At 43.1% G+C, this 26,161-nt stretch overlaps 1 protein-coding gene across 5 annotated transcripts; it reads left to right on the forward strand.

Moving 5' to 3' along the window:
• Window positions 1-829: 829 nt before the first annotated feature.
• On the forward strand, window positions 830-25,886 carry ankib1b (ankyrin repeat and IBR domain containing 1b). Of its 5 annotated transcripts, none has more exons than XM_026999205.3 (22): window positions 831-982; window positions 3,327-3,432; window positions 4,778-5,044; window positions 7,519-7,819; window positions 8,312-8,494; window positions 8,717-8,834; window positions 10,443-10,651; window positions 11,320-11,408; window positions 11,682-11,826; window positions 12,775-12,941; window positions 16,614-16,702; window positions 17,224-17,354; window positions 17,785-17,919; window positions 18,158-18,244; window positions 18,331-18,397; window positions 18,485-18,630; window positions 19,505-19,683; window positions 19,881-19,932; window positions 21,064-21,138; window positions 22,264-22,375; window positions 22,599-22,642; window positions 22,739-25,886. In XM_026999205.3, exons 3-22 carry the CDS (start codon window positions 4,857-4,859, stop codon window positions 23,522-23,524), a joined length of 3,303 nt encoding a protein of 1,100 aa, XP_026855006.2. In that variant the 5' UTR covers window positions 831-982; window positions 3,327-3,432; window positions 4,778-4,856; the 3' UTR covers window positions 23,525-25,886. The 5 variants fall into 5 exon arrangements, with proteins under 5 accessions (XP_026855005.2, XP_026855008.2, XP_026855006.2 ...); XM_026999206.3 differs by having other exon boundaries at window positions 3,327-3,417; XM_081696147.1 differs by having other exon boundaries at window positions 3,327-3,373.
• The last annotated feature ends 275 nt before the right edge of the window (window positions 25,887-26,161 follow it).

Below are 26,161 nucleotides of genomic sequence, written 5' to 3' on the forward strand. Positions count from 1 at the left end.
GAGCAGATGAGAGCAAAGAGATTTCTAGTATGATTTAAACCACAAATAAACCCTCACATTTTGTCCACAGTGTGGTCATTGTCTGAACCAAATTAACTGTTGTCCAAGGAAGATATGCAAAACATAATTTCTTTGCTTAAACCATACAAAAGGTCTTGAAGTGTGGTCTAGTATTGGTTTCCAGGCAGGTGCTGGGATCATTGAAACCAGTGTGCTTGAGAAAATTCCCACACAGTGGGGTACGGCACACTCAGTACGGCACTGCCATCTTGTGTGATCTTAACACAGGTACACAACATTTAATTTGCTTATAAATGGGATGAAAATACAACCGTAAGATTGAATTTAAATGTTCACATCCTTTATAAGTAATACATTATTTTATGTTTTGGTTAAAAATCACCCTATGTTCTTTTCCTTTGTAATGGTGCAAAATAAAGCTGTTAATTTCACACATTTATTGTCAGTTAGTTAAATCATATTGAGTAAAAACATTCTAGACAAATAATGGCGACTAACTACACCAGCTGAAAGCATGAATTCAGATTGTTAATACATTTTGTAATAATCATTTTCAATTTTACTTGACTGATTCAGAGAATATTGTTTAGAGATTGAGCATATCATATTGCTTGTCCCAAATTGGGTTTTCCAATATGGCAGTTAATATGTTTGTGCAATAAGTGATCGTCGCTTGAAGATGAACGAATCGTGTAATTAGTCTAACTATCATATGCAGTACATCAACACATTATGATGAACTGGACAAAATAGTCAACATAGGGAGACTTTTATTTTGAAATAGGATTTAAGCGCCTAACAGCACGGTTGACGACAGCTTCATGTCGTCGAGACCGTTTACAACAAAGAAGAGAGAAGGCATTTTTTTTGTTTGGAAGTAGCGCAGCCTATTAACAAAAGCGTTCGGAGTACTGTAGCTCTTCAGTACAAGTGGATCGACAGCTATCGTTGTGACAATCGGGTAAATATGTTTTTTCAAGTTTTTTGTTTGAAATGTATCTTGCAGTTAGCTTCGACGAAGCGGCTCGCTAGATTAATGCTAGCTAGCGTTAGCTGGACAGGTTAGGCTCGTTATATCCAGCTGCTTCAGACTAACTAAGTAGCTAGTTAGCTAGGTTAGCTGTTCAGTTAGCTAATTTATCTAGCTAGCTACTTATTTGAACCCAACTATATATCTGCCTATCTATCTAGCTGTCCATCTAACGCTATCTATCTATCTACACATTTTTGTCTTCCGCATTGGTTTAGTAAACTAGTAACTAATCTGTTTACCTGACTTAAATGTTGACATTAAAATAAATCCTCTCTGGCTATTTGAAGCAAGCTGCTATAACTAGCTAGCTAGCGGTTAACCACCAAGTAAAGCAGCTAGCTAGCTGTTTTACTGTTATTGTTGCCGGCCCAGCGTTACCGTAGCTAGCTAACTAGCGTTACTAAGCAAAATTCGCCGGCTCTAAAACAAAGTAACTGGCCAGCTAAGCAGCTAGCAAGCAGGTATATCGCTAAACTAGCTACGCTTTAGATAACCAACGCTATTTGCGTTGACCTAACTAGCCCGAAGGGTCGCCGCTAGCTGGCTATGGATATGACTGGAAAGCACGACATTAGCTAGCTAACCTAAGCTGGGTGACCTGACTGAATTAGTGAATACACGGAGAAATCGGAGACCAGCTTAGGTAAGGTGTGTCGATATGGCGAGAGCGACGCCGATTAGATCTGGACAGTCCTGTTTCGCGTGGAAGCTGGCTCGCTAGGAGAGCTTAGGTTAGCTGTGTGAGATTTTTAACGCTTCGTTCTGAAATGCCCTGCCGTTGTATCACCCGTAGACGTCAAATGTTCTCGAGTGGCCACTAAAACTGCTTGTCGAGTTTAACTTATTGTGGGATACATTTGCCTTTGCCGAAGCGTGACACAGTATTTTCTAAGCGAATAAGGTGTGGTTGTCCAGCAAGGTGTCCTAATAGCTCTAGCAAGAGCGTGTAAACAACACATCGCCCAGCCTCTTCTAGGAAATGGACATTTAGCTATAAACAGCTCAAAGAATCTGGAGCGCCACATGACCGCTGACCTCCCGCCTGAGTCTAACAGTATGGCATTTCAGACGAGTTCAAACTCCGTTTGCAAATTAACTGTACCCTGATGCGTTCTCCTGCCCATTTTGCACTTAAAATGACAAACTAAAATACTCTTCAAACTTTCCAAACGGGGTTTCCCCCCCAATGTTATTTTTTTTTTTAAATTCTGTGCACAAATTATTATTTTTATTTCTAATTTTTAAAATACTGTGGCATTCCTTTTAAAATCCGTTAAAAAAATCATCTGATTTTATCTTTAACCTTTTGTAGCTAAGTAGGAAGCGAGTGCGGCAGGCTACCCACCACAGCCTTGTTTAACACTGCCCGACATATGACCATGATGTAGCCTCGCAGGCAAAGCGCAGACTTGAGCGTCATCTGACTGGGCACCTCAGGTGCCCGTACGGACAGATGGCATATGGGAAGAGGTATAACTGGAGCTCTGCTGGGGCCTGCCCCTCAAGCAGAACCTCCTCTCACTGGGCTGATGAGAGTTGGCAGAGGGAGCCGGAAGCCCCTGGTGTTCCTGGGCAAAAAATGTATTTCTTTTTGCGCCACTGGCACCTGCTGCGCTTGAGTCAGTGTGTTGGGAGCCATGCCTTTGCCGCCGTGCCTTTGCCGTTATTATTAATCAAGAATAAATTGTCTTAATTCATAACGATCCTCCTTCAGTTACTCCAGCTCACATTGCTGCATGTGTGTATGATAGATTATTTCATGCAGCTTTAGTGTGACCACTGCTTTGAACATAAGGCAGCAATTATTAAAACACAGGGCAGCAACATTTGTCCACTGTGCTCATTAACAAATAAACTTTGCCCGTTAAGACAAGTTATTGTTCTGAGAGAACACTGTGATCTAAATGTTTAGGTCATTAAATCAAATGAACACTTTACTCTAACTTTGCAAAGCAGAAAGATAATCAGTTGTGACACTGATAGCCAATTAGTATCACTTGCTAGTGGTAATGTATTAGCATAAAAATAGCTGAATCCTCTGCTATTCTACCTAGTACATGTGTTAAACTATGCGGTAAATTAAAAAGACAGATGTAATGTAACTTCAAACCTCAAGATTGCTGTTTGAAGAAAATGTGGTGACAGTAGCTGCTTGACAGGTTATGTGAGACAGGCTCTGTCTATTTTTTTTAAATAAAATATGAATGAGTAATAACGATTGTTTGTTACTTTTTTTTTCCTCTGATCTGAATTTAACTGTTCTGTGTTTCAGTAATACTTCACATACTGCCTCTAGAACAGGGTCAGTGTGCATTTAAAGTGAGTCAAGATTCAAGAAACACCACCTCTAGCACTGGATTGCTGTATGTCATGATGCAGTATGTTTCCAAAATGCCTTTGCAATAAGCACCCATGAGTTTGTCACGTGTTACCTAGTTAGCATTGTTAATTGCAAGAGAGTTTGATGCAAATGAGTATTAGACATTTTACTGAAGGTTGTTCACTTTAATAATGACTTTATTTAGCTCTTTGTGATAAAAGATTTATGTACTTGATTCTTTATGTAAACTGTCACTCAAACAGTTCAACACATTATACAGAATGTGTTTACAGACCTGTCTAATTCTGGCTTGCCCTTGCATATAATACATGTAACTAACAATGCACGCTGTTACTCAGTAGGCCTACACTCCAGATATTTGTGTAGTTACCAGTGGAAGTATAACCTAAAGTGTTGCAGGTATTTATTTGCAGTACATTAGTCATTTCTTTATTTTTACTGCATGAGAACAGTAAGTCCTGCAGGCTGGGTGGTTTGATAATACTGAGATAAATTTGTATGCTTACATATTCCATCAAAAGCCCATTGTAGTAGTTTGAGAATGAACAAAAAAACCCAGTAGTTTAATGTAAGAATTTACACGTTTACAGAGAAAATGGGATGCTTTTCATGTCGGATTTATGCCAGATAGTTTTTGCTCACTCTGTATCAGCATCACACCATTTATATTTTATATTTTTCTTATCCATAATTCTAACCATGTTGTTTGCTGTAAAGCACACATGGGTTCCAATTAGTCCAATTTAGACTGATGACTCAAGTCCAGGTCCTTAAGGCAAATCCTTGGCTTATTTGGAATCCTGCACAGCAGGCTAGCAAATATACAGAAAATTTGCTGATTTTGATTAATTCATAAAATTGGTTTCATAACCGCAAAAAACGTGCAGCTTTTCATTGTTGGAACAACATTATAGATGTCAAAAGCATTGGTGGATTTATGGTTTGTATCTCCATATAGAATCTGATGCAGGCTAAATATCAACTCTCAAAGGCAGCCCTCTCCTGCAAGTAGACCAAATGGATCAAGTAGGACATGCTGAGCATCTGCTTCTGTCAGGGCCCTCATGTGCCTGAACATGTGACTGTTTTGTGAATATTGCTGGGCCACAGTGGGGAGGAGTAACTGCACTCCAGCAGAGAACAACCTCCCCTTCTATGCATGTCTGTGCAGACACTTCAGTCTCTGAACTCACTGGGCTTCTACTAGGTTTTGCAAAAACCTGAAAAGGAAGCTTGACTCCTTCCTCTCTGGTAGCCTAAGCATTTGTAAGATAATGGACTTTGAAGTGTAGGGTCATTTGAACAACATCCACTCGATTACGCCCCTTCTGTGTCCGTCCTGAATGTCTGTCTGAAATGGTCCCGCTTCTTGCTCTTCCTAGGAAGTCCCGCTATGCCAGCTGTCCACGGGTCCAACGGCTAAAGTGGCGCTGACGAGAGCAGAGCGCTGGGAGCCCAGAGATGGGGAACACGGCGACAAAGTTTCGCAAGGCGCTCATCAATGGAGACGAGGTCCTAGCCTACCAGCTGTACGAGGGCAACCCGCAGTTCAAAGAGTCTCTGGACCCAAACACCTCTTATGGGGAGCCTTATCAACATAACACCCCTCTCCACTATGCTGCCAGGCATGCCATGACACGCATACTCAGGTAGTGTATGTGCCACTCTATGCTTGTACTCAAGTAGTGAATCGAGTCCAAAATGCAATCAGTGATGAGGGTTTTTTTGGAGGGGGCAACAAAGTGGTTTGCATTGCTGTTGACATTATGGTTCATGTTTAATTGAGTGAACTGAATAGATATGTAGAGTAAGCTCTGAGAAGACTGTTGGAACATTTATATTTGAATTGTTCTGAGCACTTTTGTAACTGGCATTACCAATCCAGGAGTTGATTCTAATCTTTAGAGTGGACCTTTGTTGTCCTTCGTTGAGACAGTATGGGTCAGTTCACTTACTATTTACCTCTTAAACGCATCCAGTGGATTTTTACATAGATGGCACATGAAGTGCAGTTTTGGTTAGATTTTTCTTTGCCTTGATTTGGTAGCATGGCCTTTAGAATTGATACTATTGATCCAAGCGTAATTGGAAGTGCTTATTAGACAGGTGTACTCAGGTGTATATTTGTGGTTACAGTGCAGACACAAGACAGGGTTACAGGATAATGGATTTGCTCTTGGGAGTCTGCTAGTGTTTGACGGCAAGATGGGGTGTGTATGGAGGATCTGTCCATGTTCCCAACCACATCCATTAATCTGGATGCTTGGTGGATAGACTGTTATGGTATAACTTGGCTGGTTCACTTGACATCATTGATGATGTGGATGCTGATGTGCACACACAAACGCACACATGCAGGTGCAGACATTCATGGAGAATTCAGAGAGTATTCAGACCTCTTGTTGTACCCTTTGTGCTATAGATTTGATTTTGAATGGTTATAATTGCCATATTTACCCATCAATCTACATTTCATCATCCACAGTGATGAAGTACAAACATTTTTAGAGAGTTTTGAAAATGAATTAAAAATCAAAAACAAATCTCATGCCTTGCACCCCTGGATTTGAGAGGTTTGTCACATTCATGGCAGATTCTCTCAAGGTCCATTATATTAGATGGCGAGCTATTGTGAACTGCCATCTTCAAGGACATTCAGAGACTAGCCCCAAGCCACCCCAGTGTTATATTGGCTGTATGCTTCAGGCCATGGTCGTGTTGAAAGGTGAACTGCCATCCCCAGACTTGGCATGAGATCTGGAAGAGGTTTCTTCTAGGATGTCTCCGTATTTTGCTGTTCATCCTTCCCTCAATTGTCTCTCTGTTCCTGCCACTGAGAAGCACCCCCATAGTGTGATGGTACCACTACCATGTTTCACCACAGGGATGGTATTACCCAAGTGATGTGCAGTGTCTGTTTTTAGGTATACGTAATGCTTGATGTTCTGCTCAAAGAGTTCAAACCTTTGGTATTGTTTTATATTCTTTCCCTGATGTATGCCTTGCCACAATTTGTTTGGAGATCCACTGAGAGTTCAGTGGATTTCATGACTTGGTTTTTGTCCTGCCAATGCGTAAAGTGTAAATTGTGGAATCTTGTAGACTCAAGTGTTTGCCTTTCCAAACTGTGTCCAGTCAAATTGCAAATGATGGAATCCAGATATAGACACAGCCCAAAAATAATGAAAGAAAACAGAATGCATCAGAACACAATTTGGAGTGCTACAGTAGAAGTCACAATAGTTTTGTGAATAAGATATTTCAGATTTTGATGTTCATTTTAGAATTTAGAATTTTTTTTTCCAGCTTAGTAATTATTGGTGATAAGTGTAGCTAGATTGGTAAAATGGCAATAATTTGGCACAGGATTTTGAAGCCAAAAAGTGGAAATAACATAATTCCTCCAATCTTAAATTATGGTCTATACATAGGCCAAAGGCAAGAAGGTTCCACAATGAGCCCAGCATTTGCTGATACCTGTTTCTCCATTTTTATATGGAAAGAATATGCAAACAGATTTTAAATGATACGTTCCTATAGAACATGATGTTGGTCTGTGCAAAAGCTTAATCCTAATATGGATATGTACAAAATGTACTCTAGCTAACTTCTAAATTGGCCATCCCATAAAATACTTTATAGGTCTGTTAAGTCTGCCAGTCTGTGTTTTGCCGCTGGTGATTTTGTCTGATGTGTAACACTATACCAGGGTGTTAAAGTCCAAACACTTTTGCACTTTGGTGTATCTAAGCAGGAGCTGGGGAAACACATTTCAGATCAGTTACCTGGCTGTCCAGGTCACTAATAGCCATTGCCAGTTTCTAGTTCCAGTCCTTTACTACATAAATGATGTCTGTGTTTCCTTGAGGATGTTTGCACTTCAGTTTTTTGTTTTAGTGGTTTAAAGTAACAACAAAATCCAGTTGAAGCAAAGTGGTTTCCAATACATGCCTATTTGAGTTGATGTATTACTCTTACCTTCTTTGTTGTGAGGACATAAGCACTTTAGGGGCAGCCACTTTGGTTAAAAGTACTTTTTGTCTGAACTTGTACAGTGCTGTACGCTGGCTGAGCCGTGAGCTGTAAATTCCTGAATCTCATGCTGTCCCCACCTCCATTGCAGGTCCTTCCTCTTCAGCAAGGACGGCAACCCCAACAAACGCAACGTGCACGACGAGACGGCGCTGCACGTGCTGTGCATGGGGCCGCGCATCCTGCTGGCGGAGGGCGCGCTGCAGCCGCGCCTCGCCCGCCCCCACGAGGACGAGCGTCGCCGTGCTGACTGCCTCCAGATGATCCTCAAGTGGACGGGCGCCAAGCTGGACCACGGCGAGTACGAGAGCGCCGACGTCAATGCCATGGACAGCAAGAGGAACACACCGCTGCACTACGCCGCTGCCTCAGGGATGAAGACGTGCGTGGAGGTGGGTGTGATGCCAGACTCGCAGGGGCCAGGCTGCTAGGCTCTGGCCATCCAGCTCTAGTCCAGGAGGGCCTCTAGTCCAGCACAGTTTGGTGATTTTGATTCTGTAAAATTAATTAATTAATTAATTTTTCTTAACAACACAATCTTGATTCAATTTCCCAGTTAATTCCGAAGATTAGTAGGTGTATTTGAGAAGGGAAATGATCAAACTGTGCTGGATTCTGTCCCGTCTGGACTGGAGTTGAGCACTTTGAGTGATAATAATAATAATAAGAAGAAGAATAATATTTTTTTTTAAGGCATTTGACACGTTCTTCTGTCAGTTTGTTGCTGTTGAAATGTAGCCATATTGTCATTCATCTCTCCCCCCCCCCCCCCTTTTTTTTTTTTTTTTAATGGAAATATATGAAAGTTGAGATTTCAGACTGCATGATGGCTTCCTCTCTATTAAGCCCTGAATGACATGGTTTATCTTCTCCTCTGTTTGCAGTTGCTGGTGCAGCGCAGCGCTGACCTGTTTGCAGAGAACGAGAACAAGGAGACTCCGTGTGACTGTGCTGAGAAACAGCACCACAAGGAGCTGGCCCTAGGTCTGGAGTCTCAGATGGTTTTCTCCACGGACTCCAGCGCAGAGGACATCGAGGCTGAGTATGCGGCCCTCGACCGCAGAGAGGTGAGCGCTTGAGGGAAACCCCTTGATCATCTTTGTTAAAACGCCATATATAATGTTATTTTTTCTTTCTTTCCACTCAAAAGATTGAGTGGTTTTTAGGCCCCTCTAAATGTAAGCCCTAGGTCAGCTGTCTCCAGTCCCAAGAGTGGTTGTTGGGCAGTTGTTTTGGTCTAGCATATAGAATGACTGACTGGAGACGGCCTCTCATCACGTCTGTGGCAGTTTTACGAGGGCTTGCGCGTCCAGGACCTGAGGAGGCTGAAGGACATGCTGATAGTAGAGACAGCAGACATGCTGCAGGCCCCACTCTTCACTGCCGAGGCACTCCTCAGAGCTCACGGTAGGCATGGTGCTCACACACGCACTCGTATGGCCCTTGGGACGTGGCTGGTGTCTGTACATCCTAAGGGTTGAGTCCTAGCTGGGGATAGAGGGTATAATATGAGAGCTCTTTTAGTATTTGACAAAATATCTAATGTCAGTTTAGGATTTACACTTTTTAAACACACGTAGACCCTGACTGGACCTGAAATATCTCACCAGACTTGTGAACTTTATATGTTGTCAGTGGGATCGAGCTGAATATGTACAGCCACGGTGTTTTCCCTAATGTTAGTATTTGAGGTTGTTAAACAGTTAAAGGGTATTTGGCACAAAACACGTAATTGGATCAGTGCTTTCTTTAATAATATTCAATTATGTGCGCAGGCTGTCTGGCCGGCCTCGTTCCAGTGAGGTGAAGCTCTTGGGGGAAATGGGAGAGCTCTGCTCCACTGTGCTTGCTATTATTTTTACTCTGGCCTCTTTGGAGAACACCAGCTCAGGCCTGAAATCTCTTTACAGTGTTTGAAATTCTCACTCGCATGACTCTTAAAGTGTCAAACCACTTAGCAAGCAATGTTTGTCAGTACAGGTTAAACATAAAGAAAGAAGGAAAGAATTTCTAAGTTGTCAAACGTTCACTCTGAAGAGTCCTCGTTTGGCTATGTTTATTAAATGTTTTTTTTTGGTTTGTTTCCAGTGCTGTCCTTATACTTTAGAACATGTCCATTTGTCTATAATTAGCAATTATTCTAAATGGCCTTATAATTACTTACTTGAGCTATACCCTCACAGTCCCATTGATATGTATTTAAAGCACAGGTATGTCCTTGAAGATCCATTATATATTGTCATTAGCTAGTTTCCTTGGGCATTTGTCTATTAGATACCATTGTGTGTGTTTTTTTTTTTTAAACAAGTGACAACCAGATGGTAGTCATTTCCTTACTTTTTATTATAGTGCAGTTAAACATTTGAGTTTAAGCCCCTTTTCTCTAAACTGATGTTAGTTATTAAACTTAGGACAACAGAATCAGTTTTGTATTACAGAATATGCCTAACCTGTAAATGAAGTTTTGTGGTATAAAGCTAGACTTTGAGCTCCTCAAATGTTAAAAATCGCATTTAAAAAGGCTGTTTGTAACAAAAAAAGGCCAACTCATACATTCATTGGTTACTTATTATTGATTATGACAGGTTCAACCTGCTTCAGGGCTCTTTTAAGCATGTGGGACTTTATGAACCGCAGTAGAGCTCACAGCCAATTTTAATGCGGTGACACACAAATGCTTTAGCTTTTATGTCCTATGAGAAAACATCTGGAAGAGATTTTTTTTTGGGCTTTTGGAGGATAGGGTTTCCCCAAGACTGTACTTGTAAGTTTATCTGAACTTAGGTTTCCACAGAAAATCATAAAGCTGAGGCAAGACTAATTAGGCGTTGAATTTTTGACCCTTCTTGCCAGTCAACTCTAGGAAGAGTGACTGACGGGAGAAATATAAGCAAGTAGCTCAAAATAAGTACAGTACTACTACACATGGCATGGTGCCAGTTTATTCTGATACGAACACCCTTCTAGTACAGTAGAATACGGTACAGTCATGTCCACTCTCCCTGTTCTGCCCAGACTGGGACAGGGAGAAGCTTCTGGAAGCGTGGATGTCTAATGCTGAGGACTGCTGTCAGCGCTCCGGCGTTCAGATGCCTACCCCCCCGCCCAGAGGCTACAACGCCTGGGATACACTACCTTCGCCTCGCACCCCGCGCACCACCCGTTCCTCCATCACCTCACCCGATGAGATCAGCCTATCGCCTGCCGACGATGACCGCTCCCTGGTGAGAGGACAGAGCCAGGGTTTGGATCATGCAGTTCAGCCTGTTCCATTTTCTGTGTATTTTAGACTCAGTATAGTACGTTATACCATGTGTTTGATAACACACTACAGTTCCTCTAATCTGTGTTGGAGGTATTCTACCCAATGTCTGCTAACTGTCAAACTCTTAAAACACTCAGTTTGTGCTTTATGGCTTGTATCTATTGAGCTTTTACATGAGCCATTTAGAAAGGCCTCAGTAACTCATAGAACAGTCAGTCCTTTGACACATCTGTGTAGATGCTGAAGTGGACTAATTCTTCACGGGGTTCTGTCTTCTCATGGAGTCTAGAGTAGAAACACAGTCTGCACAGTAGGGGAGCTTCATAGCAGAAGACTGAATGGATGTGCTGAAGTTTGCCATGACAAATACCGTGGCTCATATGAGTTCCAGTCATATGAACTCTTCACACTCGTGTGAACTCATGATACCCCGGAGACTGGGAGCTGCAAAACTGCATATATTGGTGCCCACAATAGTTTTCAGATTCTTCAGCTTGGCTTTTCGCAGTTGGCCTGGGATGAACATGAGCCAGGTCTAATGGATCGCTGAGATGGGGAAACGCAACCTAAATGCTTCTTTGAAACATCTCGCCGTGACTTCTGTTTTGTGTTTGTTCACTCCCACAGTGTGGTATTTGTATGTGTGCTGCCTCTATGTATGAAGAGCCTGTTGATATTCCGTGTGGGCATGAGTTCTGCAGAGCATGCTGGGAAAGGTGAGTTTTTTTTTGTTTTGTTTTGTTTTTGTTTTTTTTCTCTCTCTCTCTTTTGATAAAAAGAGAGTATCTGATCACATTCCAGATCTTTTTTTCCCCTCCTGAAATTGTGGTGTGGGCCTTTCAACATTTATTGCATGCTTATGCGTATGACAGATGCAAGCCATAAGCCTTCGTTTGAGATCTGTCCTGTGTCACAGTAAATGCGAAAATGTGACCCGCCTGCCCACTAACGCAGCTTAACACAAGTCATATGTGTGCTTTCTGTGGCAGCTTTTTGAATTTGAAGATCCAGGAGGGAGAAGCACATAACATCTTCTGCCCAGCCTACGACTGCTTCCAGCTGGTGCCTGTCGAGGTCATCGAGAGTGTCGTGTCCAGGGAGATGGATAGGCGGTACCTGCAGTTTGACATCAAGGTACTGTTTACCTCCTTATCATGGGTGACCCTACTGACTGCTTGCTGCATGGTCTGGCTTCTCTGCCTCTTACCAGCAATTATCGACTCGCTGCACTCAGTTAATGCTTTCTGGGAAGGAGATCCGTTTATACCGGATGCGCCGCGCTAATATGCAGAGACTGCGCTCAGAGTACATGTCTTGATGCCTTTCTCTCTCTTGCGCTCGCGCTCTCTCTCTTTCAAAAAACCATCAGCGTTTTCTTCGTTTGTGTAAGCCCAACTTTAAATTCAGTCTGTAGTTGTTGATTGGTTGTTGCTCAGTAGAGTTCCACTCACATTCTAGAAGATCCTGAAGAAACTTCGATGTCTAGTGTGACCTCAGGCCAACACAGCAGTAGACTAGAATGTGAGCATTTAGAGGAAGGCCACAGTATCAATGGCCTCCCTCATCAGTGCGGGGCTCCAGAGTGACGTGTCTTGCTGGACACCCATAGGCTTTCATTATGTCACCATAGCAACTCGGACTCTCCCGCTAAGACGTCTCTGCTCTGTCGTAATGCTGCTCAGGGTCACAGGTTAGTAACGAGCACGACTGCAGTGTTGCTCCGTTGGCAAAAATGAACCAACTCCTTGTTTTTTGTTATGCCAGAACCATCCTTATCTTGGTGGTGTGGAATGTCCTTGTGTGTACTGCAGTTTGGAGTCAGTGATGAGGCTTCCTATTATTGTTCTTGTGCTTAGATACTGCACTGAAGGAAAGAGTTGTATTTTTAGTGAGCGTAGTGTCTTCTGTCTTGATGTGCTGTTTGTGCTAGCCTTACAGATTATAATAAACGTCTCCCTGTGTGTCGATCTGTTGTCTGTGTCTCATCTGTCTCTATCTTTTTCTTGCTTACTCTCCAACCTCCCCTCTTTCCTGCACCCTCCCTCCTACACTGACCCCCCCCCCCCACTTCCTCTCCGGCAGGCTTTTGTGGAGAATAACCCAGCCATCCGGTGGTGTCCGCGGGCAGGCTGCGAGAGGGCGGTGCGGCTGGCGGGCCAGGGGCCTGGTGCCAGTGCCTCCGACCCTCTCAGCTTCCCTCTGCTCCAGGCCCCCGCCGTGGACTGTGGCAAGGGCCACCTCTTCTGCTGGTCAGTGCCAGTCACTGCTCCTTGTTTCCCTAAAAGCTTTGGAAATGCTTAGATAAAGAACTAGCCCCTGCCACTTTTCAAAGCAGGGCTTTAAGTTTGGTGATGCACACTTTCCTAATCCAGTATGCAGCATCTGCGCTAGTTTTCTGTTAGGGATGTTTTTTCTTCCAAAAAGAAAACTACACTTTGCCTAAACAGCACAGAACTTTATCACAGATGTTATATTGTGCTTCACGTGTGGGAGACGTGTGTTGTGGTATGTGTAGGTTTTGCTCCCTGCCATAGCAAAAGGCTGAGCTTCACTTCCCTGTAGCTCTGGTCCTTCTGTTCTCTCTCTCTCTCTATCTCTCTCTCGCACTCACACACACACTCCTCAGTTTTGTGTCCAACAGTGACTTTGCCAGGCCTTCACAGTACATTTAGCTCAGTACACTCTCGCCTCTGTTCCTCCATATGCTCCATGGACACTCACTCACAGCTCGGAGCTCTGGCTAAATGAGTGCTGCACAGAGAGAACACTGCTATTCAGCTCATATAACTCCTTTCTCTTAACAGCTTCTCTTACAATATCATTTAATCATGCATGGTTCCACCGGATCATGGAATTTCTGGAATATTATGGAATTATTGCAGACATGGAAAGTCAGGGAATTTGACCATTTTCTGGGTCATGGACCTTGTCCAAGTCATGAAATATCAGGAAAATTTGTATCATCTTTGGATTTTGGTTGCCATTTATCAAAATGCTATATTTTCATGCATTTCCCATACTGAGTGAGTGAATGCTATAACTCCCATTTAACATTGTTGGCCTGTGCTTGGTTCCTTATAGGTTATGGACTTTCAGCTTTTTAGTCAGTGAAAGTCAGGGAATTTGGCACTTGACCAAAGTGGGAACCATGATCATGATCCTCAATGTCTCGTAATAATGATTTCATTAGAAATCTCATCTCTACACGCAGAGAGCCCATCTTTCCCTCATGCTAATGAAAGAAATGCCTGTATCAGATGACTTCAGCTAATCCTTATAGCTTACATCTCCATAGAGCAGCATTGTGGAACATGCGGTCCGCCTTTGGGCTGGCTCCAAGTTGATGACTCAAACGTGTTTGGAGGGTGGGGGGAAAAAGTAGTTACATCTTATAGATGCCAAGATGCAGTTACTAATTTATCTGCTAGAGGTAATTTCTAGGTAGTGCACACACAGGCGAATGTGTTCATGCTTCCATATATAAATATACAGTGTTTTACAAATATATCTTTGCGGAAGGTATATTCTGAATGCAGTGTTTTCCAGAAGAAATAATAGTATTTTTGAAGGCCTTTAAAGTAGAACCTGTCTATTGTGCAGTATTTAACAGAAAAAGTAAATGAGCAACACTCAACTCTCAAAATCGGTCTGTTTTCAATTGTGAGACATGGTGTGTTGCTGTGAAGTCTAGTTTTATTATTGCCCAAGAGATAACATCAGCATCAAAGCCGTATTGTGACAGGCAGGTTGTTTAAAAAAAAAACAAAAAAACCCAAACAAACAAAAAAACAAACATGCATGTAGAAAAAGCATATCGAAAGAAGCTGAACTGTCCTGTAAAGGGATGGACCTTTGCCAATTTGATTGCCCTATTTTTGTTGTTATAAAATCACAGTGCTGTAAAGTAATAAAAATGCATTGTCTGCTGTAGTCATAGGAATAGGTCAGTCAAAGATACTAATTTCAGTATTCTAAAATAAACTGATCACATATTAGAAATGACAAGTGATTTGGATGTATTGTTGTGGCCACTTTAATGAGCAGTGTTAACCAGTGATGCCCAAATGAGTTTGCCATCCTTGGCTTAGACTGATGTGGCCTTCAAAACTCTAAAACCCTTTCACATCAGCCATTGGTGAAACACTGGCAGGCACTGTCAGTATTTCGTTGTTAAATATGTAATGGCTTAATTTGTATAATGTTTTAAGACTGGTGACAGGATAAGTAAGGATGGGAGGTGGGTGTCACCAGTACCACTAGGATGAACTTTGACTGTCGGTCTACGTTGTGTGTAGGAAGGGCACAGTGTTGGTCCTGTCGCTACATTCATGCTTTTATTGCTGTGTTCTGTATGTGTAAAAGATGTAACACATTTCTGTGTCAAAGGGAAGACTGCACTGCAGAGACACCTGAGACAACTTAAGAAAAGGAATTCTCAAGATCTCCGCAGATACAATGGATTAGTTTAGCTAACTCGCTCCATTTTAATGCCAGCTAATTGCGTCACCTCGCTCAGTGAGGCGCGTAGCCCGGCCCACGCAACACGACTCACTTTTTACAACTACACCAAGAAACAAAAACAATTCCAAAACATGAAATGCATCTCTAACAATCAGGTTATTACGTATGATTGATTGCCATATTACGATATTCAGTGCTTTCGGCCTGCTGGAGCAGTTCATATATGTACCTTTCCCTGCAGTACTTAATGCAGACTGAAGAAAGCACGAACCAATGAATTACACATGTCTCTTAAAGAAATGATACTGCTTTTTAACCTAAATGGTTTTAACATTTTTTAAGTTGGTTTCTTTACACTAAACATGAAAAGACATGTTGCAGATTGACAACTATTAATACAATTACCTGATGCAGATTTCTAAGAAACTAAAATAAATTAACCAAAAGCAATATATTTTTGCACTCTGCACACACTTCCTCCCTCTCTCTCTCGCTCTCTCCTCATGCATGCACACACCATGTTGGCCCACATTTGTTAGTATATGCTGTTAGCGTATGTTGTTAGCATGTGGTGGCATGTTCACCGCCATGTTTCACCACGTTCATCACGCTCACCCAGGTCCACTTCAGTGATGACCAATAAGTTGGTCAACAATGGAGAAAAATGAAACCAGTGGCGAAGGTTCAATTACAAACAAGACCGTGCATGGTTGAGGAATGATCCCCAACAGGGTGGTGTGCTGTGCAAAGTGCGCGATAAAAACAACTTGAGGCAGCTGTACACCAAATGTATTTCACCATCTCAAACTACATCATCCACTGCAGTTGGCTGAGTTAGTGAAATACAATGGAGAGGAACAGACAGTTAAATACAGCATTTTAGTTTCACTGTTACAAATATATATACTTGATTATACTCTTACGGTTTTCATTACATTGTCATAACATATATCGCCATTTAACTTAAACCCATCTCAGTATGTTTTTTTTTAGTCATATACCCCAGCCCTAAGGAGAAGTAGGCTGAAATGTCTGCTACGTGGCCCATCATGCCTAGTGAGATACTGTACGCCTTGCTGTCTAAAGGTTTATTAAAATCCTGATCCAGATTCCTCCACAGCAAAAAACCTAAACAGTGGTTTGAAATGTAATACTTGATTGTTGATATTCCCCTTGGACTTTTCTGAGAGTCTCAGGTTCTACACTGGGTTCTCTGTTTCTACCTTGGTTGTACTGTTTTTTGTTTGTTTTGTTGTTGGTTTTTGTTTTTTTGGGGTAAGATTTTGTTTGGCTTTTTGACGTTTTTCAGCTTTTTGTTTTGAAACTAAATTTGTATTTTGGGGAAAGCTAATCCGTGTAATATGTAAGCAGGATAGATTTTTCACCACCTCTGAATCAAAAACACCATTTCATAGTTTTGATGATTTATCATCACGCCCCTCTTTGGTATTTGTTTGCAGGGAGTGCCAGGGAGAGGCTCACGAGCCATGCGACTGCCAGACGTGGAAGATGTGGCTACAGAAAGTCACCGACATGAAGCCAGAAGAATGTGAGTTGGGTTTTACCATGCCATACAGTTCTAAACACTGTGACCTACCAGCGTTGGCTGTGTTTATAGTCTGTAGTCAGAATGTTTTTGGTAGAAGATGAAAATCTGAATCCTTCATTCCATCTTCACACTTATTGCTGAATTTTTAGTGCCCACTCGCATGACGCAGGTTCTGAGACAGCTTTACATTATTGGTGTATAGCAAAGAACCCCCCCCCCCCCAAAAAAAAATCAGAATTTTACACCACAATGCATGAGAAACAAAGAATTCTATGAAGCGTAAATACAGTTGTGCAGAAAACTGGGCTTTTAATATTTAAGAATACTTAATATTTGGAACACACAGTTGTTTGTGTTGGAGGTTACATTTTGCCCCAAGCACGAATCCAGATAATAATAATAATAATAATAATAATAATAATCACATGCACTCATCATGCGGATCTCACCTCTCCAGAAATAACAGTTGTCTGTGCCCTGAGTCAAAGGTGGGGGTCTATATTTGTCCTTTCCCGTTGCAGTGGCAGGTGTGAGTGAGGCGTATGAAGATGCTGCCAACTGCCTGTGGTTACTCACCAACTCCAAATCCTGCGCCAACTGCAAGTCGCCCATTCAGAAGAATGAGGGCTGCAACCACATGCAGTGTGCCAAGGTGCTCTTACACGCTCAAAGGTGCAGGGCGGAAGCCATTAGCTGGGGCTTGACTGATTTAGTGCAGGCCCTACCCCTCTGTTCCAGCTGCTTAAAGTAGTTGCTGAGCTATTGTGGCTTACACAGGTGCTTTGCTATGTTAACCTGAAAGGCTTTTACATTTACACTATTAGTCTAAAAGGCTAGAGAGTCGCATTTGCACTTTTTTGATGATGGCAACGTTAAAAGGTTAGGGATATTATTAATTGCACGGGAATTGTGTTTTAACAGACAATAGGTACATGCAAATAAATAAACAAACAGAAATAAAATCAAACTCCAGTCATTAAAGTGTCACCACACTAGGTTATTAGCATGTTTTTCTAGGCACCGTGCCACTGTGCAATGCTTTTGTGTGAAAGTGCGAGTGTCTGGCTTCTGTGCCTCTGCAGTGTAAATATGATTTTTGCTGGATCTGTCTGGAAGAATGGAAGAAGCACAGCTCTTCAACAGGAGGATATTACCGCTGCACCCGCTATGAGGTTATCCAGCAGGTGGAGGAGCAGTCCAAAGAGATGACCGTAGAGGTGCCTGCCTTTTTTTTATGCATTACTTGTCACAGGTGCACAACCATTTGATTGCTTGCTTGTTTTGTTTTTGGGATTTCAAGTTTACTTGGTGCCCATACTAGTGGATGGAAGAATCCATTTCATACATTGTTTTGGAAGATAACCCCAATAAAAAGGACTCTGGTTGTTATTGTATTCAGTGAATGCCATTGTGCTCAGTAAACAGAGCTGTTCTACTTTGTGCGTAACCATCCAGGCTGAGAAGAAACACAAGAGCTACCAGGAACTTGATCGTTTTATGCACTACTACACTCGCTTCAAGAACCATGAGCACAGCTACCAGGCAAGGATCCTTTTACTGGCATCTCCTCTACTGTGAGGCAGCCGCGCTGCCCAAACCTGATCTAACACTCTTACTCTCCCACATAGCTGGAGGAGCGGCTTTTCAAAACGGCCAAAGACAAGATGGAGCAGTTGAGCAAAGTCCTGAGTGGAAGTGAGTGCATTTCTAAGCTTCAGAGCACCGCTGACCAGGGCATGAGTGCTCCCCAAGTAATCTGTTCCCTTTGCTCTGCCCTTGCAGGGGAAGGGGGTCCTCCAGACACTACGTTCATCGAAGACGCAGTACACGAACTTCTCAAGACTCGTCGTATCCTCAAGTGCTCTTATCCTTACGGTTTCTTTCTGGAGCCCAAAAGCACAAAGAAAGAAATCTTTGAACTTATGCAGGTTGGTTATCATCGCATCACCCACCCCTAAGAGAACACGCACCTTTCTTGCACATCTGCAGTTTAAAGCAGAGAATGATCTTGTGGGCTATTTAGCCTCTGTTGGTGAGGTTTGGTGTGCTCCTTACCCACTTACCCCTCTTTCTGCTGCTATAGACACTTACCATTTATTCTGATGCTGCTTCAGTGACTCTTTCCCACACCAATTCTGTTTTATGACACACAATGTACAGTTTTCCACTGACCTCAGGTGGTACACAAGCAGCCTATTTTATCACTCTGACTTGCCAGGCCACTGTACCCTGGCCTGTGTTACTGTCACATGACCTGGTCAGCGTTTCTGCCACTGCTCTCTAGCCCGAGTTAGTCACTGACCCTCATGCTGTGGGGGTTTATTGTGTCTCTCATATGTCCTGCTTCTGCTGAACTCTTTTCACACTGATGCGTTGTACATCAACAATTGGGAGTCCTGTGCGCTGTGCTGCGCTGCTGATGTTGCGTTGCATCATCAACCGGGGGGGGAAAAAAAAGAAAGAAATGGCATTGTGTTCCAATGTATACAAAGTATGTGGAGGAATGACAAAAAAAGAAACTTAAACAGCCAACACTTATAAAAAAATGGGTCACCCTCCAATACTATTACATGACCTCATTCTCTTTGTGTCTGGTGGTTCTCCTTAAGTGACTTCTAAGTAGATTTTTTTCACCACTGGGCAAAAAGAGTTTTCATCAACCAGCTGACAGATTACCCAGACTCCAAGTTAATATAGAGAGGCCCGTTTCTTACCCATGTGTCAGAGCGACAGCACGACTGTTGGGCGAGGATCTTTGTGGATGCACTGGTTCTCCTGTCCCACTTGCGCTCCTCTCCTCAGACTGACTTGGAGATGGTGACGGAGGACCTCGCCCAGAAAGTCAACCGGCCTTACCTCCGCACCCCCCGTCACAAGATCATCCGCGCCGCCTGCCTGGTCCAACAGAAGAGGCAGGAGTTCCTGGCCTCCGTGGCCCGAGGCGTGGCGCCCAACGACTCGCCAGATGCCCCCCGACGCAGGTGCGAGCAATTCTCAAGCTCTCCGATGCGGTGTGGATCACGCTAGGATCTCTGTGACGTTAATCTCTGCTCTGGGCTATGTGATGCTTTCCTGCTGTGGATTTCTGTGACATGATGTGTGAAAATACTTTGTGTTTCCTTCTGTTTGAAAACATATGGATCATTATGTGAACACAGCCCTGTACTTGTGTGTTCAGTTTTGCAGGGGGTACGTGGGACTGGGAATACTTGGGCTTCGCATCTCCAGAGGTAAATTTTCCTTCTGGCTTGTGTTGAGATGTCTGCATTTATACACTGCTGAAATTGATTGTACTTAAAGTGAAATGTCCTCAGTGTTTTCATAACCATGGATAAGTTTCATTATGGTCAAAAAACATTTTTTGGTGTTATGGAGAAATTATATTTGTCTCCACAGAATGTACTGGTAGGCCTGCAGAAATATATAGCTCCCTGAACTTGAGTTGAGGAATAAATCAACACAGTAGAAGAAATTGTATAAGAAGAGAATACTAAGTATACACATAAACAAGTATATGATGGTGTCTACTAACAAGCTTAGAACAAATCCCCTACTCATTCATTTAACCAATTTTATAGCATTTATAGTATTTCTTAGATCCCCAAAAAGGTCACTTCAGGACCATAAGAGGAGATCATGGTGTGTTGCTTAGATAATGCCACTCTAGATGATGTGTCTGTCCTGAGAGAAAGCAGCTGCCCACCTCAGAGCTCTGGAAATAATGTCTCCTTATCTTAGAGCAGGTAGGAACAGCACACAGCGAGAGCCATCAATATCAGCATACAACAATATTAAAATAATTATTTGTCAAATTTTTCATTTGTTTCAATTAAAAGCATAACTTTCGGAACATTTTCACAAAGTGTTGTAAGGCATTAAAAGTGTAGAGATATGTGTAATTTTCTTCTTCTCTGTTTTGTAACTTCTTTGTGTTTTGCATAGCGTAACCAGTTTTGGTGACATCAGTAAAACATGGAAGTTTCTCAAAATGCAGAAGCCCAGAATAGAGCTGTAATCTTGCAACACCTTTTGCATTCCCAGAACATGGGAAGAGCTCCAACAGTCTTCAGATAAAATTTCCCTTTAGGTGTCTTACTTGCACATTCCACCTGCTTTTGATAGCGGGTCTGATTTAAGCCAGTTTACTCCACTGGAGCAAATCCTTGGTAAGTTCTAGACAAACGAGTCACAACAATGTCCGATCCTGTTAGCTGATGTACGTTTCTTTAGACGGCTAAAGGTTTATTGGTGCCTAAAGCCCTGTAGACCAAGGCAATGTGTGAGGTGCGGCACTAGTGGATGTCTCGGTTTGAAAACGTATGGCTGAATGGTCTCCCCTGCTGTTCTGTTCTGATCTAAAGATCCAGGGGAATCAGGCAATTCTCGGGGGAAATGATCCGAGAGGCCACAATCAGAATAGAGGAGGCCAGCGGCAGGTATTACTGAAGCCCCAGTGTTCATCCATTTCAGGGATGACAAACATGAGGCACGAAATGGGCCCCTGTCATCTGCACTCCATCACTCTTGCCATTTCCTCATTCCTTTATTTGACCGCATGCTTCTGTTTTCTCTGTTTTGTTTTGTTTTGTTTTTTTGTGTGTGTACCCTGCTATTGCAATATATCAGAAAAATCACATGGCCCAGAGTTTGACCTTTTTGTTTACATGTTTGTTTTTCCCTGCTAATTCCGTAATTTAATAACTTTTTTTGTGAATTGGATCATTGGAAGATTAGAATTTCACATGGTCTAAATTTTACAAACAAACAGTAAAAGTGATTACAAATTAATCTTATTTGTCATGTTATAATGTTTTCTTTTGATCTACCTTAAACTATATTTATTCAAAGAGAAAGTAAAAGGAAATTGAGAGAGAAAAGGTGAAAATCTGCTCTAATCATGGTTGTGTGGTTTACAGATTGGCCTCCTTTTCTCTTGGAAGTGTAATCCATTTTTGGCACAGACCTTTCTTGCATGCGTCTGTGGTCAGATTAGACTAATATTTCAATACTGGCGCTAATTAAGATATCACATGCTTGAAAAATGTAGGGAGGTTATTGGAGCTGAGGTATCCTTTTTGTTTTTTTGTCATGCATTTCATTTGTATTTGGAAATTTGATCATTTATCTGAAAATTGGTTGCAAGGTCCATGCTTGGCCTCCTGATGTAATTTCAGTGACCTGTTTTTGTCTGCTTTATGAAAGTTAATAGCATTGTGCATGATGGTTGCTTACTAAAGTAGTTACTGTGTTACGCAAATCCAGTCCTGTCCACTCCGCTCTGTTTTCAGACTTTTTTTTTTTTTCAGCTTGCCAATTAGTGATCATGTTTTTCGTGAAATAAATTGGCCATGCTGAAATAGGAAACACCTAAACTGCCTAAACACTGCAGCGCAGTGGTTGTCCAGGTCTGGATTGGTGTAACAAGTTGTGGAGGTTGCGTTGAGTTGTCGGGCCCCTCTGAAGGTCTTCTTAACAGGCTCTTGTCCATGGTAGGAGTCGTCATCTGGTCATGTGCTCGCAGATTTCTCCGGAAGTGGTTGAGTGTTTCTGTTGTACCGCAGGAGTATGCGGAGTTCCAGTACCGGCGCAGACACAGACAGCGCCGGCGTGGGGACATGACCAGCATGCGCAGCAACACCCCGGACTCGGATGAGCCCAACCTCAGCACTTTAGGTACCACTACACTGACTTGGACAGCTCCAAAAAAGCAGAAGAGTCTGCTGGGGGGTTTTTTTGGCCGTTTTTTGCAAATTTTGTAGGAAACGTCTGTCAAAAAAAATTTTTTGAGGTGGGCCGTGGCAGGGGTTTCCTATTCATGTGTTTTCTTGCTGTATGTAGAGACACTGTTCAGCTTTTCAGGAATGGATTTCTGTTTTTCCCCCCCCTCTTCTCTCAGATTCAGAGCAAGTGAGCTGTAGTCAGAGACCTGGCCTCCCTATGGTAGGTGTGGACTCATACATACATTTGTAATCAGTCCCTTAACCGTGAATTTCTCACCAATGGAATGTCAGTGGTGTTCTTTCCCTTGTTCTGCAGCCCCTCAGCTCCTTGGATGAAGACGATCCCAACATCTTGTTGGCTATCCAGCTATCTCTGCAGGAGTCCGGACTGGCTGTGGGTGGTGGAGAAGGTGTTGAAAGTCAGGAGCTGCTGACTCACGAGATGTCCATGGGGGCCATTGGCACCTCTCTGCCTTCCAGGCTGGACCCTGTTCTTCACGGGGTGGATGTTCCTCGTGCTGCTCTAAGTAGCTCTGAGCTCCTAGAGGTCGGCGATAGCCTGAAGAAGCTGGGCAACATGAGCGGCCAGAACGTACCCCAACGGTTCAACAATCTTGGCAACCCGTCCTTCGAGGCTACGGGAGGCCCCCTCCCTCCCCCCCCTGCGCACATGGAGCCTACTGACTTGGATCCTGCCGACAACGCCAACCTCCTTGGTAACATCATGGCCTGGTTTCATGACATGAACCCGCAGAACATCAGTCTGGTCCCTCCGGCTACTTTGTCAGACGTGGAGTTTGGCGCCCAGCTCGGCAGGACGGGTACAGAGCAGACTGCAGAGAGCCACTTCCAGCAATGGACAGTAGGTGGCGAACACGAGGCTAGCGAGTATCGTGGCACGGAGGAGCGGGAGCCAGTCAGGCCCACTCAGCTAGACCTAGTTAGCGTGGATGTGCCGGCTGCGCCTCCTGTGGTAAGCCAGATGGGCGAAACACTGGGCGGGTCTCACCCCTGTCACCCCGACACCCCAAAATGTGACTCGGACCCCGACCAGCCTAGCAGTAGCTCTTCTGAGTGGGAAGGTCAAGTGCACCTTGTATGAAAATTTTGGCTTATCCTTCTCCATATGGCCAAAACCCCCTTTTGATGTGAAGTAGCTGACTTGTAAACCAAGGAAGAGAGATTCACTGCGAGAAGAACAGGCTTAATTTGTGTAGTCAGACAAGTAGAAATGAGTCCAAATTGTGTTTTTAAGAATGCTGAAATCATAAGTGTTGAAGCGCGTCCGTTGTCTCATGTTGCAGGCCTGCATCTTTTTGCGTTTCAGAGACATGTGATCTTTCTTTATTAGAAGCAGACACTGTTTCATGGCCCAGGAGAGGCGAACAGCTACAAAAGAAGGAAGCAGCTGAAATAAGAAGCTGCCAGTAAAAACAGTGGCTGTATGTGGCCTATGGCAGGGAGTCATTAGGTAGCTCGGTGCAGTCGGTCTCTGCAGAACTACTGCCTGAATTCTTTCACAGAGAAAGGTATACTGTACGGAACCGAAGCGCTCCAACGGCCGGGTCGGTTAGTCTGAACGTCCGTGTGGTTTCCTCTCTTCGAGGGGCCCCTGGGCCTTTATGACGGGTGTCATTGTAGGTGCCGTAAACACTGGCTAGCACACGCCGAGTCCATGCCAGCCCAGTGTGCTGATCGTGCCTGCTGCTGTGGGCTAAGCAGCCCCTTTAGAACCACGGCCCTTCCTTTAAACCCGGCGCTGTAGTGTCCAGCACAGCGGACGCTAGCTGCTCCCTCTGGTGAGCTGGGCTCTTCTGAGGTGCTCGTTACCATGGCGAAGGAAAGTGTGGTCCTCTGTTCTTTCGTCCAACCCATTCACTGTAACGATATGCCACCGGTCCATTCGAATGGGGAGAGATGCTGATGTACTGTGCGGGGAAAGCTGCAGCAGGTCTTTCGAACAGCAACTCTACGCAAACCTATCACCGTGCCTTTTCTGCGAACCTCCTCTCTTATTCGTCACATCCCTCGAGCGCTCGATGAATGGCGCACTAACTCGTGACGCCGCTGTCGTTTGCAATGGCTATGAAACTAACAGCCTCCAGAACACTTTTAATGGCCCACGCAAGCGTGTGTGGGAATATATATATATGAAATATAAAAACACTCACCCACCCACCACCCTTTAGCTCTTCTCTGGATCATTCCCAGAGCTCTTTAAGACACATTAACTAACACACTCATGTGGGATCACTGTTGTTATTTTTCCCTGCATCTCTTCATACCGGTTCTAATGGCGATACGATTAAGTGGAGCATTCAAGGAGATGTGTGTAATGTGATGCCGTTGTGCTTCATACAAGTATGTAAAACACCAGACCTAATATATTGTGAAAATTGATTTTATATTTATTTGGAATTGAATGTGTTTCATAAAAAAGATGAACTGATGGATAATGTACAAAAAAAATTAACAAAAGCCAATGTTTTTGTCCATGTGTCAAGAAACAGTCCTTTTACAGTGCCACTTTTAAATATGTGCTTTATACTAATTAAATTGTGACTACTGAGGTAATTGTTGATAGCCATTTAAACACAGCAAGTTTTTGATATGAGCATGTATTTCTCGGAAAGACCTGGCCAAATTCTTGACCTAAACTGCCAGTTCTTTTAAGTCTGAAAGGCAGTGGTAATTGCATCCATTTTCAAAGTGAAAAATTATACATTGTGCAGAAATCCCAAAATTGTACAAGTTTATATTATTGCAATTATACATTGCTGAAGAAGAGTTGCTGTATTGCTGTAATGTCAATCAGAATTCATAGTAGAAATAAGCCAATCCTAGTAGTGCTAGCAGAATTACTGAAATACTGTACTTCATAAATGACATTGTATCATGTAGTAATCGCTAACGGTGACATTCCACGCAATTTCATTCATTTTTTGGGGGGATACATGTAAAAGTGCTTTGAAGGTTTTACTTTTCTTTTCTAAAATTGCATAAATAGAAATGACTGAGCTCAGTAACCTGCAGTATTTCTTCAGTAATCAGTAATGTATGTTGCCAAAGTGCTGATGGCGCTAACGTATGTGGTGAAGCACTCGGTAGGACCTTTACATCTGTTCAGACGTGGAGTGACTAATGTTGTCCTGTATGTGACAGTATGCTGTGCATTAAATCACAATACATATAAATCCTATTTTCTTCGCAAAGGCGATTTAAGCGTGAAGGCCGATCATTGTCTGGGGGTGGGGGTGGGGTGAGGCAAGCACATTTTGTAGCCCATTAAAGATTTTATATTGTTAAGAAACTAATCCTTGAAATGTTATTTGCACTTTCATAGTCTATACTTGATACATTCCCACTTTGTATGGAAACAAATACAAATGTTTGGTGTTTGGCCAATAAATTTGACTGAACTGAGTGTGGAACTCAATAAAGATGTTAAGACAAGTCCCCCAAAACTGGCAGCATTATTTTGACTTTCTGCTCGCTAATCTTACTAGAAGGTTGTTGTAAAACACAACCCAGCAATGGTAGTCCCCTTCCTGGTCCTGGTGACTCGGTGCTTTTTGCGCTGTTCTCCTGACTGGGCTGCCCGGCCTGTGGTGTGCTCCCAGGTGCAGCGTCAGGTGCGTCAGAGCACAGCGATGTGCTGAGCGCACGCTTCCCCAGAATGGGGGCCAGAGCCCCTGCCGTACCGCATAGCACAGCAGCCTTTGAATTTGGCATCTTTTAA

Source organism: Electrophorus electricus, chromosome 14, assembly GCF_041902795.1.
Source record: "Electrophorus electricus isolate QZ-2024a chromosome 14, ASM4190279v1, whole genome shotgun sequence".
In the NCBI taxonomy this organism is placed as follows: Eukaryota; Metazoa; Chordata; class Actinopteri; order Gymnotiformes; family Gymnotidae; genus Electrophorus; species Electrophorus electricus.

Bases quoted from the DNA above. Each gene is read 5' to 3' on its own strand.
- ankib1b (XM_026999204.3), top strand. From the start codon at position 4,857: ATGGGGAACACGGCGACAAAGTTTCGCAAGGCGCTCATCAATGGAGAC. The intron at 8,495-8,716 runs GTGAGCGCTTGA...CGTCTGTGGCAG, and splicing joins CGGCCCTCGACCGCAGAGAG to TTTTACGAGGGCTTGCGCGT. The intron at 22,376-22,598 runs GTACCACTACAC...CTCTTCTCTCAG, and splicing joins GCCCAACCTCAGCACTTTAG to ATTCAGAGCAAGTGAGCTGT.